The following is a 14,101-nucleotide window of genomic DNA, read 5'->3' on the forward strand; positions in this document are numbered from 1 at the left end:
TGGTTGAGCATCTGCCTTTGGCTCGGGGCGTGATCCCGGAGTTCAGGGACTGAGTCCCACATCAGGCTTCCTGCATGGAGCCTGCTTCTCTCTCTGCCTGTGTCTCTGCCTCTCTCTCCCTGTGTCTCTCATGAATAAATAAATAAAATCTTAAAAAACAAACAAAAAAACCTGCCCCCTCTTTCGATCCAGTAGACAAGTGGTAAACAGCCTCTATCTAACTCTGCCTTGGGTCCCTTTATTGGAAAGGTACTTCAGTGTCGAGACAACTGGAATGTCTAGAATGAACTGCAAGTTTGGGAGTGAATACTTAAATGGCACACTGATTAAAACACAGCATAAAGCAGAGAGTGGAACTTTAGCTCCTACAGGCAAGTTTCTTCATGAGGACAAAAGGGCAATAAAGTTGAGCAGAAAATATACATGGTTTTAAACCCAACAGTAATTCAGATCTTTAGGGGGGAAAAAGACAATAGAAATGAGCCCAGGAAAAGGAAAAAATGAGGTCACAGTGTAAACTCTGGAAGCCAACCCTAGAGTGGGAGTTTGATCCTGCTAGGAACTCTTCCCAGACAGACACATGGATCGCTCCTCATGATTTTTAAGTCTCTGCTCAGCCCAACAATGAGCCCCTTTACTGCCCATTATAAAGTAATTAATCCCGTCCTCACCCAGTGCACCTCCTGTGACTCCAATCCCTCCTTGTTTATGTACCATACAGCACCTGGCACCATGAGACATGCTAAGTCTTCTGTTGTTCACCATGTCTGTCCCACCATGATGAGGCATCATGGAGGGAAGTATGTTACACTGTGTAGGCTGAACACATTTGACACCTTCCTACTTTATAATGAATGCCCAGAACTGTGCCCAGAACATGGTAATAGTTAACAAATGTGTGTTGAATAAATAAATGAATCCCAGTTTGACTATTTTGGTGAGAGTTTATAAGCCAAGTCCTAGAAGGAAAACATATTTTAGAAAGTAAGTTATTTGAAAGAGGAAAGGGACAAAACACTGTGGCTTTGCTGGAAAGCTGCAAAGCTATATACAAGGGACACCAAGAGCCAGGGGTACATGATGCAGAATGCTAATAAGAAAATCAAAGATGGCAAGAATCCTTAGGGTGAAAAGGAAGGAGGGCCTCTGCTGGTTCCTTTTGAAGATTTAGGACTGTTTCTTTGTTCCCACTCTTGTGGGAAAATTGTGGATGTACAGATGTGTGGACAAAATAGCCCAAAACAACAGTTTTTCAAGTTGAAAAACTCCAATACTCTAGCGAGGTGGGAAGATTTAAAAGCTTCAGGACAGAAACTCAGAGAATCACTGCCAACAGGACAGGAGTCATTACACAAAATGCCTATGAAAGTCACAGATATAAACTAACACATGAAATGTTTATTCTGATTACAAATGAAAGATGCATTTCCTAGTATGGTTCATACTCAAAAAAAAAAAAAGAAAGAAAAACTTGAAAACTTTGACTCTAGAAGTTACATAGTTCTTAACAAATTATTCAGATGGAAAGATAAGCTTCAATAGAATCTTGGAAAATATATCCTTAAGTAAGTATGTACTTTTTGGTAGGTAATATAGTTCATAGTTATATTTAACAAATTGACCTCTAAAAAACTACTCTTAAAAGAGTAGTTGTGGGATGCTGGGTGGCTCAGTGGTTGAGCATCTGCCTTTGGCTTAGGTCATGATCCCCGGGGTCCTGGGACCAAGTCCCACATTGGGCTCCTTGTGGGGAGCCAGCTTTTCCCTATGCCTATGTCTCTGCCTCTCTTTGTGTGTCTCTCATGAATAAATAAAATCTTCAACAAGAAGAAAAATAAAAAGAGCAGTTGTGTGGGGTGCCTGGGTGGCTCAGCCAGTGAAGTGGTTGGCTCTTGGTTTCAGTTCAGGTCATGATCTCAGGGTTGTGAAATCAACCCCTGTGTCGGGCTCTGTGCTTGGCAGGGAGTTTGCTTGAGGATTCTCTCTCTCTCCCTCTGCCCCTACCACCACTTACAAACATGTGCTCTCATAAATAAGTAAGTAAATAAATGTTAAAAAAAAAAAAAAAAGAATAGTAGTGTAAGGGGTACAGGAAGTGTCTCTGAGGATGTGACAGTAAACTTCCTGATTCTCTCTAGGTTGGAATGTTTGTTCACTAGTTGAAAAACACCAAATCTTCATTTAAAAAAAATCAAGGAAAAACTATGAAATCTATATTCTTTAACATTTGTTTAATAATTACATTTGTAGAAAATAAAAAGCACAGTATATTTTTGAACCAGAGATACAGGCAGCATCCATGTATGCATCTCCTATTAGTTTTACCTTAAATCTTCCCCCTCAAGGACAGGGAAGGAAAAACCCGGGAGTGGTAACATGGGTGGGCTCTGAAAGAGGCAAATGGGCTGCAGATGATAAATCTTCAAGAGGAAGGCAGCCTACAACCTGGTCAACACTGTGTGACACTGTAGGAAACAGATCTTTCTCCTTCTCTTGGGGGAAATCTGAGAATCAGACACCAGAATTCTTGTTCCAAAAGTATTCTTCCCAGAAATGAGAATGCCTCTCTCAAAGGAAGGTTCTACGAAAGCCACAAACAAAGCATGTTACTCAGTATGGTCACAACCACCATGCTTACAAGCTTCCTTGGGATGGGTCAAGTGCATACACCCAAACACACATTTATGCCAAGGGTACCCAAGAAAGTAAGTGAAATAGAAAGTAACTGGACAGGCATTCGTCAAAAGACAAAAAAATGTTCTGCAATATCCTTCATTCATTCTGGTTTGCACATGACCTACAGTTATCACCATGACCCATGGAGACACAGAGGTCTCCCATCCATTAACACGTTCACCACGTCAACACACATTTCCAGATACCTGCCACATACCCAATGATTTTAGGCACTGAGGATATAGCAATGGAAAAAAAAACCAGACACAGTTCCCCACTCGTGGGGATCACACTCCAGGGGGGACAGAGAGGAGATGAGCAAGCAAACAAAAACACATGAGGCACAATATAAGGTAAAACAAGGAGAGTAAAGAGACAGTCATGGTTTACTAAGTTGGTCAGAAAAGGCCTTTCTTGTGACGTTGAAACTGAGCAGAGACAGGAAGCAAGGAAGAGAGGGAGGGAGGGGAGGGAGAGGAAGGGGACATAAGGATTTCAGGTAAAAAGGTATGTCAGCCAGAGAGTAAGGGCTCTGAGAGACAAGTATGTGTGGTAGGCAGTTTAAATGGCTCCCAAAGATTCCACATCCTGTTTTTTGGAATGTAGAATATGTTATGTTACATGGCAAAGGGGAATTAAGGTTGCAGATGGAATTAAGGCTGCTAATCAGCTGACCTTAAAATGAAGACTCACCTCTATTATCCAAATGGGCTCAATGCAACCAAAAGGACCCTTCAAGATGGAAGAAGAGCATAGGCAGGCAATGTGACAGCAGAAGAATGGGCAGGGAGAAGCAATGTTGCTGGCAGTGAAGATGGTGGAAAGGAACCACAAGCTTAAAAACATGGGGTAACTGCTAGAAGTTGAAAAAGCAAAGACCCAGATTCTCCCGTAGACTTCCAAAAAGGAAATGCATCTGTGCTGACACCTTGAGCCCAGGAAGAACCATGTCACACCTCTGACCCAGAGAGCTACACGGCAGTCACCCTGTGTCGCCCTAAGCTGTGCAGTGTGTGGCAATTTGTTAGGACAGCAGCAGGCACTTCGGCATCCCTGGCAGGTCTGAGAAACATGAGGAGGCGGAGCAAGAGGAAGGGGACAAGTGATGTGTTCAGAGAGGAAGTGGGAGATGAGCATACCATGGAGGACTTTAGGAGCTACTTGAATCGGCTTTAGCTCAAAGAAAAATAAGCCATAGAGTTCTAGCGCAGAGAGGCATGGCGCTCTGACTCGTACTTCCTAAGGATCAGCTTAGGCTGCTACATGGAGAACAGACAACACAAGGGGTGGTATGGAAACAGGCACACAATATAAACGCAGCTGGAATGATTCAAGACAGAGTCTGGCAATCTGAACTGGGTGAAGGCAAAGGAGGCAGAAAGAATTCAGACAGATGGAAGAACACTTGCTAGGACTCCCACCTGCTTGGTTCTTGCCTGATTTTTCTTCTCTCTGGGTTGCTAGCATCATCCAGAGGGTTTTTTTTTTCTTTCTCAAAGCAGAATACATCACAGAAGCAGGGGTAGTGAGTTGTGAACACACTAAGCCACATACTTAAAATGAACACACGAAAGCTACAACTGCCTGAGTATCTGGATTCCTACACCTATTGATCAATTAATCAAAACCAGCATTTTTCGAGCACTTAAAAAAAAGCACGACCTATTTCAAGACCCAGACATATATCCACAAATATCTACCACACAATCAGCGGGACATTCTGCTGTAACGTATTCCGTTCTTTCTAACAAGCTGAGCTTTTCTACTTTATTTCATTAAAATGTGTTTGTGCACCACCAATGCAGGTGCTCATTTATTTCAAGACTCCTGAAGCCTCGAACACTTAAGGACAGAGAGCCAATCCAGGAAGCTGACGTTAAGGCACAGAGTGCCTGTCCTCACCCACAGAAATCAGGTTCCTGAAGTTCTCCAGCATCACGTCTCCATACAGTTTCCTCTGGGCGGGGTCCAGCAGCCCCAGCTCCTCCTCCGTGAAGACCACTGCCACATCCTTGAACGTCACTGTCTCCTACAACACCAAGCACATGCAGCGTCAGACCTGTACCCACTGGGAGCCAGGCAGCACTGAGGAGGTGGAGAGGATGGTGGGAAGCAGTTTCAGGGTTTGAGAGATTCAAGTCCATCCATAGGCTTGTAGGCCATTCTCCATCTACCTGGCCAATGCCACATACGGATTTTCCTTGGCCTCACCAGAAAGTGTGGCAATGACAACGTCCTTATGTTTTTATCTTGTGTCTGGAGTCAACTTACAAATAACCACCAAGAACTCTAAATGCACATCCTAGATGACCTACGTGTTAATTTTTGGTACACACTGCCGACTGTCCCAGAAGCATCTACAATTCAGCCAAACATATCTGATTGTACCCACCGTCTTCCTTTCTCACACATGAACCCTATCACTTCACTTTAATGTGTGCTAAACTCACAAGCTTTAGGTACCCTTGTGGGACAGCTGTGTGGTTCACCCCAGGTAACACTGGGCATCAGGTTCTGTAGCCAACAGGCCTCAGTGCCATTCCCAAGGGTCTGTACCTTACAAGTTGTGAGACTTTGGATGAGACTGCCTGTAGTTACCTAAGTTTCTTCTCTGTATGTGGTCCTTCCATGATGGAGCTCTTTCAAGGATTAAATCAGGGAACATCTACAGCATTTGGAACAGTGTTGGCACAGAGGAAATGCCTAACCAACAGTTGCTATCATTCATGTTATTTCTTCATGTTGCCAGTATCAGTATCTTTTTCACCTACATTTTGGGGCTATGTGTTATCCCAGAGAACAGATCATCTATCCCTTCCTGTTCTGAATAAACATCATTTAATTTTACATATTCTTCTCATTAGAATACATCCTGTAAGAACACTATTTTACATAGATCTTGTTTCCCTGTCTGATAACTTGAAAATAATTGCAAAGGATGATTACAAGGCTGAGAAATGAGCACATTTAAAATTATGATCATATGATGGCAGATTTTCTTCCCAATCTTTTTCTCACTCTCCTAAACTTGCGAGAGAATGGGACAACCCAGGTTCTCTGTATGATGGCCCAGAGCAGGCTATATATTTTTCCATGGCTTTGGTAATCTGATTTGGAAGAACAATTTGTATTAGTATTCCCACTTATTTGACTGTAAATTAGTAGAACTCCCTTTTCAGATGTTTACTCATATTTCTCATTTGTGACACGCCTATGCATGTCCTGCTTTGTATTCCACTGGGTTTTTTTTTTTCCCTTTAACCATATGCCTAAGTTTCTTATTATGGGCTTTGTCTTTTTTTTCTGGAATCCCTGTGGTAAATATTTTTGCCTCAGGTTATTGTTCCTGGTAATTTCACCTAAGGTGTCTTTTGCCGTAGAGAAATTTAAAGATTTTTTTTTAAATTTTTATTTATTTATTTGAGAGACAGTGAGTGAGAGAGAGCATGAGTAGGGGGAGGGGCAGAGGGAGAGGGAGAAGCAGGCTCCCCGCTGAGCAGGGAGCACCACATGGGGCTTGATCCCAGGACCCTGAGATCATGACCTAAGCAGAAGGTAGACACTTAACCAACTAAACCAACCCAGCACCCTGGAATTTAAAGATTTTATACAACGAGTGTGCTAACTGCCATCTTTGTGTCTGTAGTGCTGAGCAGGTCAGTGAAGGGGAGTGACCACAGGAAGAGAATCACCCTGAGAAGGGAATCAGGAAGCAGCAGCACCTGTGAAAATCATCTCTCAAAAAATACTCCAGGTGCATTACAGGTCCCAGGGCCCGAAATGAATTCTTTCTGTTTCCCTATCTCTTTCACTTGAGCAGAATGCCTCACATTTCTGGCTTGGTTTCTTGTATGAATCTGACCAAGTCTGTCATATTCACATGTTTTAAGATGAAGATAAGATCAACATCTCCTCCCTTGGCTGCTCCAAAGAGTAAATGTACAGAATGCGCCAATACTCTAAGGCACAGGGAAGATAGAGTCCAGCTCTCCCTGTGGAAACCTCCAGCAATATCTTTGTGGAGCAGTGCTTACAGACTGCTGTGCTGTGCTTGCAGTTGGATAATCCACCTAAACAACAGCTTACACCTGCACATATCGAATGTGAGGACAAAAAACTGGCAGATTCTTTTCAGACTTGGTTTGGGTGGGGGGAAAGGTTTGATGTAGGCAAGTGGTCACTACAGTGTTGGTTAGTATAATAAAATCCCTAAACCATGTATGTGTCTATAAATGGGAAGGAGTTAAAGACAGAAAGGTACAGGGGCACTTGGGTGGCTCAGTGGCTGAGTGTCTGCCTTTGGCTCAGGGCGTGATCCCAGGGTCCCAGAATCACTCCTACATCAGGCTCCCCAGATGGAGCCTGCTTCTCCCTCTGCCTGTGTCTCTGCCTCTCTCTGTGTCTCACAGGAATAGATAAAGTCTTTGAAAAAAAAAAAAAAAAGAAAGAAAGAAAGGTACATCAATTCAATGGGAGCAGAATGCAACTGTAAAAAAAGAACATTACATAACGCTAACGGGAAAAAAAATCAGAATTTAAAATTAGGTGTATTTTGTGAATATAAATTCAGTTATGAATGCCCATAAGAATAAGAGTAGGAGAAAATTACAATAGTTCATTTGTCAGCAGGGAAGTAATGAAGTGGGAGAACTGCTCATTTCTAGTAATTTTTCTACTGCATAAAATAAATAATCATGAAACAAAAGCTAACTACATGCAATGTAAATTCAAAAGGGACAAAAGTAAGACACTGGTGCAAAACAGGTCCTCAAATGCCTGTTGTTCTGCCCAGAAAAACATGATGATCTGAGTAATTAGATGGAATTTGGAAAGTGAAAAAAGGCAAGCCCTACTCACCTTGAACATAGTCATGTGTCCTCCTCCTTCTGGGGGTAGGTAGGCCAAGTCCTGAGTTGCACAGATCCCACAAAGCAGAACTGCACCTGGTGGGGTGCCTAGGAAGGCAGAAAAAAGGCATTAAAGGTAGCCCGGGATGCTGCTCCCCTACAGGGATGATTACCGTGAATCTGTAAACGAATGTTCACAGCACCGTTATTCAGGAACTGGAAACCACCGAAACATCAATCTATAATCTTTTTTTTTTTTCATCAATCTATAATCTATGCATGAACGAACAAATTGTGGCAAAATCCACACAATGGAATATTATTCACCAATTAAGAGGAAGGGGTACTGATTATGCTACAACAAGGATGAACCTTGTAAACACTACTGAAAATGAAAGAGGACGGTCACTTTCCAAAGGCCGGATATTGTGGGATTCCATTTATACAAAATGTCCAGAGGCAAATCTATGGAGACAGAAAGCAGGTTACTGGTTGCTGGGGTCGTTAACTGGGGGGTGGATCACGAGGGTTAACTGAAAATGGGCACGAAGAATCCAACTGGGGAAACAAAAATATTCTAAACTGAATTATAGTGATGGCTGCACCACTCAGCAAAGTTACTAAAAATCATTGATTTGTGCAACTAAAATGGGGTGAATTCTAGGATATGTACAATATACCACAAGTTGGTAAAAGTAAATGTTTCTTCATCTACACGTCATTTAAATTAGCAAGACGATTCTGAGTTCCTATTGCCACAATATTATATTTGAACGAATGAGTAAATAAGTAGGGGAGAAGCTGGTCCTCGTGGCAGAGTGCTAATACGTGTCTCTTCCCATAAGATTTTATTAATTTTAAGAGAAAAAAATAGTAACTTTACAATGAGAAACCTAATAGAAACCACCTCTAGAACTAGTCAACAAGGTTGAGTTCACCAATACATGGACAAACCAACCTACCTTGGCTCTTGTTATGTTGCAATGGCAAGGATGCCTCAGTGCTTCTGTGGAATCACTCCCTACAACGCATAGCAAAACCTAAACATGGATACATCAGATAAATCCCAAATGAAGAACTTTCTCCCAAAAAGCTTCCCTCTACACTCTTTAAAAGCATCAGGAGGGATGCCTGGGTGGCTCATCAGTTGAGCATCTGCCTTCGGCTCAGGGAGTGATCCCAGAGTTCCAGGATCGAGTCCCACATCGGGCTCCCTGCATGGAGCCTGCTTCTCCCTCTGCCTGTGTCTCTGCCTCTCTCTCCCTGCATCTCTCATGAAGAAATAAATGAAAAATATTTTTAAAAATAAAATAAAATTATAAAAGCATCAAGAACTGGCACCTGGGTGGTTCAGTCAGTTGGGCATCTGACTCTTGATTTCAGCTCAGGTCTTGATCTCAGGGTGAGCCCCTTGTCGGACTCCATACTGAACATGGAGTCTGCTTGAGATTCTCTCTCTCCCTATCCCTCTGCCCCTTCCCCCATTTCTATTCTCCCTCTCTCTAAACAAAGAAATAAAGTCTAAAAAAATAATGATAATAAATAATAAGTAAAAATAAAAGCATCGAAACCAGGGGCACCGGGCTCCATCAGTAGACCATGTGACTCTTGATATTGGGGTCATGAGTTCAAGGCCCCACACTGGGCATAGAGCTTATCTGGAAAAAAAAAAAAAGCATCAATGAAAAAGATAAAGGTTGTGGAATACATTCCACATTAAGGAACATCAAGTATGACAAAAATTTTGTAAAATGTGTAAACAAATATATAGCTTAAGGCAATCCATAAAATTGGACTTTGAACTGGGATGGAGTAGAGGAGACTGGTTATAATGCCTTTAAATGAAAACAGAACAAAATTAACTGAAAGACTATGGATTACATAACAGGATGTTATATAATGTTATCCAGCACTATCTAATAGGTAACATTACATTTAACATCTAATAGGTAACACTATTGTATAATATAATATCTAATATTGCCAACTGAGTGATGTTAAAATTCTATAATCAAAAAAAAAAAAATTCTATAATCAGCCTCTCCTAAATCCTTCTTCCTAACACATCTCCTAATACCCATATATGGGGCTTTCTTCCTTCAGAAAGCTAAAATAAGCCGTCACTGAATTACAAGTATAATTCCTGATGTTATGCTGACAGAGCCACAAAACAGATAGGCGAGATGTAAATAATTGGGGAATTTGGGTAAAGAGTAAGTAAGAATTTCTTATACTATTTTTACAACTTTTCGAAGGAAAAATTTTAAATTATATAAAAATAAAGTCTTAAAATATCAGAAAACAGTCATAGCAATAACAGTAATAATGAGAATAATAAATATCATGAAATTATATGGAAGTTCATTAATTTATTTTTTCTTGCCAGTGTTTAAAAATTTCCATAGTTATGGGGTACCTGGCTGGCTCAGTTGGTGGAGCATGCAACTCTTCATCTTGGGGTTCTAAGTTCAAGCCCCACATTGGGTAGAAGATTACTTAAAAATAAAATCTTAAGGGGTTCCTGGGGGGCTCAGTCAGTTAAGCAAGAGTGTGTACTCTTCATTTTGGCTCGGGTCATGATCTCAGGATCCTGGAATCAAGCCCCGCATCAGGCTCTGCGCTCAGCAGTCAGCTTGAGAGTCTCTCCTTCTCCCTCTGCCCTGCCCCTGCACAAGCATGCGCACGTGCTCTCTAATACATAAATAAATCTTTTTTTATAAAATAAAGAATAAAATAAAATCTTTAAAAAATTTCCATAGTTAAAACAAACCAGGAGAAAAACACAGAGAAATATATGATAGTTTTGTGAAATGTTTATAAACAAATATATAAATATACACAAAGAACCACCAAACAGAAATGCATTAAAAGCTTCACAGCTGGGCAGCCCGGGTGGGTGGCTCAGTGGTTTAGCGCCGCCTTCAGCCTGGGGTGTGATCCTGGAGACCTGGGATCAAGTCCTGCATTAGGCTCCCTGAATGGAGCCTGCTTCTCTCTCTGCCTGTGTCTGTGCCCCTCTCTCTCTGTATTTCTCATGAATAAATAAATAAAATCTTAAAAAAAAAAAAAAAAGCTTCACAGCTGCTACCTTGGATTAATGGGTAATTTAAAATTTTTTTCCAAAAAAAAAAAAATAAATAAAATAAAATAAAATAAAATAAAATTTTTCTCCCTCATATTCTGTATTTTCTGAATGTTCCATAATTATATGGTTCTATAATAATTAAGCATATTATAAGTAATAAGTGAAACAGAATAGTTGACAGTGTTTGGAAAAACTCAAAAAAGTCACAAACCACTAGCTTTGCTTTTCAGGTCCTCCAGAATCAAGGGCTAACTACCTGGGGTCTGATTTCTGTGGGTTCCTACAGCTTAAGAAGAACATACCCAAGAGATTAGGAACTCGAGCTCTGGACTCAGACTGCATTCATCCCAATCCTAGCTTGGCCTCTTACTACATAGGGACTTTGGGAAAAGAATTTATGCTCCATGGGTCTCAATCTCATTTTACAGAATAGAAAAAGAAAGCAGGATTTCTTCACAGAGCTATGGTATGGCACAATGTATTTGTATAAAACCGTCACTGGTGAGGTCGGCAGTTAAGGGTCAGTTATTACTAATGCCCATGCCCGATTACACGTGTATCATCTGATTGATGTGAACATTGTTGCGAAAGAAAAATGCCAAATCCCACTCACGTGGAACCTTGCTGTAGTAGTCAAGGAGTCATTCCTTGGGTCTCTGCGCAGCTCTTTTTGAGAAGTTAGGCTGGGGAAAGAAAAGAATGTTATGAAATGCCATGATCGTGTGGCTCTCCTCAACAAAAGTTAAAGCCTCCCCTTCCTCCATGCAATCTGGAAGCAACCCTTATCACCAACTACACCCCAAGACCTGATGTTTGCTTCCCACCTGCTTGTACTCATTAACCTCTCTTACATTTTTCCTTAAGCTCTTCCTCGTGCACCTCTTAACTCAGGCATGAAACCCAAAACCATACCTTGGGTGATGACCGCTGCCCTGACAAGACCTGCCACAGGCCCAGACCACTGAGAGCTTTTGAGGCCAACTCATACCTGCACAAAAGGACCATGGAGTGACTTCTGGGATGATCTATTCCCTTTACCTCATTAGAATACTAAAATCCCTGCCCAAGGAAGGGGGAGGGCTCAGCCTCACATACATAACACACAGTGTAGGTATTGGCATGTTTCACTAAGGCACATGCTCCACCTTAGGCCCATCTTTACATATGATGATGACAAGACTTCCCTATCTAGGGTGTCTGGGTGGCTGAATAGTTGAACATCTGTCTGGCTGAGGTCATGATCCCAGGATTCTGGGATCAAGTCCCACATTGGGCTCCCCGCAGGAAGCCTGCTTCTCCCTCTACCTATGTCTCTGTCCCTCTCTGTGTCTCTCATGAATAAGTAAATAAAATCTTAACAAAAAAGACTTCCTATCTAAATATCTATCCTAACTCTCAACAAAGGGAACCCATTCACCATCTTTTGGGGAGTCACGGCTTTGGAAGCCATTCCTCATGATCTCCTTAGTTGCTGTAAATAAGCTTTCTTTGTGCAACAACTCAACCTGGTACGGTTTCTGAATCAAGGAGAGAACTCACGTTGGATCTGCTGCACCCTCACCTTCCTAAAAGAGAGATTATAAGGGGCAGAATCATGCAGGAATCAGAGAAGAGGAAAGGTTCTGCAGTGGGGTATCTACCCTACCCTAAGGATTTCAGGCTCTTCGGGAAATTAATACTAAGAAACGTCACCATCCACCTTGTGCCAGAAACTGTTTTGAGATGTTTATTTCTACCACTACAGCTGGCACGCAGGGGTGCAAGCGCAGCTGCCTGTGGGAATCCCAAACAGACCAGATTTGGCCTCTTGCCCCTGACAAAATCCACAGGCAGAGACATTAGTGGCGGTGAAATAAGAAAGGAATTTATTTCAGCGACGCCAACGGCTGCAGACCAGCTCAAAGACTCTTCAAAGTATTGGAAACGCTTCCAGGTTTATACACAAAAAATGTGGGGCAATGGCAGGTGGGCAGTGAAGGTCAAATGATCACCGTCTCAATCACGGGTGGGGCCTTGCTGGCTCACAGCAGGGCTTACTGCTGGAGGGGGCAGTTTGGTTCCACCAGGGGATGCTTTGCCCTCAGGGTCTTCCACCCGAGACAAGAGACAAGCTGGACAGAAGCCAACTAGAAAGTTTGAGGTCAAAATGGAGGCAGCTCTCCCCACCTCTTCGATTCCCCAACAGCAGGAAGCAGAAGCACCCGTGGGTGTAGGGAGGCAGACGCTGGGCGAGCGAAGACACGCAGAAACTCTCAAACCAGGCGACAGGCGACCCCACCCCACCCCACCCCAGGACTGGCAAACCACCCTGAACGCGGAGACTCCCCCAGGGATGCACTCCACTGCCCTCCCGCTGCATACCTGCGTACTCTGTCCAGGCTTCTTTCCCCCTAAATCGCCCACTCGCTGCTGGTTCCAAGCACAGATCCAGGAAGTTTGGAAGCGTCCGAAGAGGCGGAACTGACGCACTGCTCCCAAAGAAAATTCAGTAACAACCTCACACTCCCCCCCAGCGGAAGTGCCAGCGAAACCATGGAGCTTCTGGACTACACTTCCCAGAAGGCACCGGATCCGCCTTCCTGAGCGGAAGTGCATGCCGCCACACGGAGCGTCTGGACTACATCTCCCAGAATGCCGAGGGCGAAACGTTTTTAGTCTCACCCTCCGAAAGTGTTGCAGTTGCTGGGAGCTCCTTGTTTACGCTTCCTCAAAATGCCAGAATGGAAGGAATCACGTAGTCTCGACTTCTTGGGTGGTTATGAGGGTTTCTACACTAAGAGTCTGCGTTGCCTCTGCCTGAGTGCTCAGAGAAATTATTCCATGGACACAACTTCCTGAATTCGGAATGCCTCCAATTGTGACAGGAGTATTGTTGGGAAGGGAACCGGTGAGGAGAAAACAATCTTCAAGAAATTAACGGGGGCGGGGGGGGGGCAGAAAATAACGGGGAATGATTGCTTAGGCGACGCAAGATAATTGAAAGGTAGATGAAAGGACGGTATGAGGCTAAAACAGGGTTTAAAGAATGGGTGGGATGGAATGACTTGGGAGAAGCGGTGACCCCTATGCCAGACCCTGATGTACCACAAGTTTAGTAGAAAAAACAACTTAACTCCTAACTCTGGGAAACGAACTAGGGGTGGTGGAAGGGGAGGAGGGCGGGGGGTGGGGGTGACTGGGTGGCGGGCACTGAGGGGGGCACTTGACGGGATGAGCACTGGGTGTTATTCTGTATGTTGGCAAATTGAACACCAATAAAAAACAAATTTATTATTAAAAAATAAAAATTAAAAAATAAAAAAAAAGAAAAAACAACTTAAGACGGCCGAAGTGGAAGCTTGTCCTTATGAAAAGTCGCTCTTGCCTCACTTAAACTTTTTATTAGAATTATTATTCCTACTTCGGAGGTGAAAAGGTCAAGTTTCAGTGAAGCTACAAAATTGTCCACTATCTTAAAACAAGCAGAAGAGCTGCAGAGCTTGACACTGGACTT

The 14,101-nt window shown here is 42.8% G+C and overlaps 1 protein-coding gene across 5 annotated transcripts in view; it reads right to left on the minus strand.

The window, feature by feature from the left end:
- Positions 1-13,102, minus strand: part of LOC129500708 (zinc finger protein 226-like) — a 40,446-nt gene extending 27,344 nt beyond the window's left edge. The window contains exons 1-6 of one of the 5 annotated variants that reach the window (XM_055311391.1): positions 12,970-13,102; positions 11,222-11,291; positions 9,095-9,181; positions 8,486-8,544; positions 7,534-7,631; positions 4,579-4,705 (exon numbers count right to left, since the gene is read on the minus strand). In XM_055311391.1, the coding sequence (XP_055167366.1) occupies positions 4,579-4,705; positions 7,534-7,548 (142 nt within the window). In that variant the 5' untranslated portion in view covers positions 7,549-7,631; positions 8,486-8,544; positions 9,095-9,181; positions 11,222-11,291; positions 12,970-13,102. Of the gene's footprint in view, positions 1-4,578; positions 4,706-7,533; positions 7,632-8,485; positions 9,182-11,221; positions 11,292-12,969 lie in introns of all 5 variants that reach the window. The other 4 variants (XM_055311389.1, XM_055311394.1, XM_055311392.1 and 1 more) reach the window with 4 other exon arrangements.
- Between the last annotated feature and the right edge of the window lie 999 nt (positions 13,103-14,101).

This window comes from Nyctereutes procyonoides, unplaced genomic scaffold, assembly GCF_905146905.1.
Source record: "Nyctereutes procyonoides isolate TBG_1078 unplaced genomic scaffold, NYPRO_anot_genome, whole genome shotgun sequence".
Taxonomy (NCBI): Eukaryota; Metazoa; Chordata; class Mammalia; order Carnivora; family Canidae; genus Nyctereutes; species Nyctereutes procyonoides.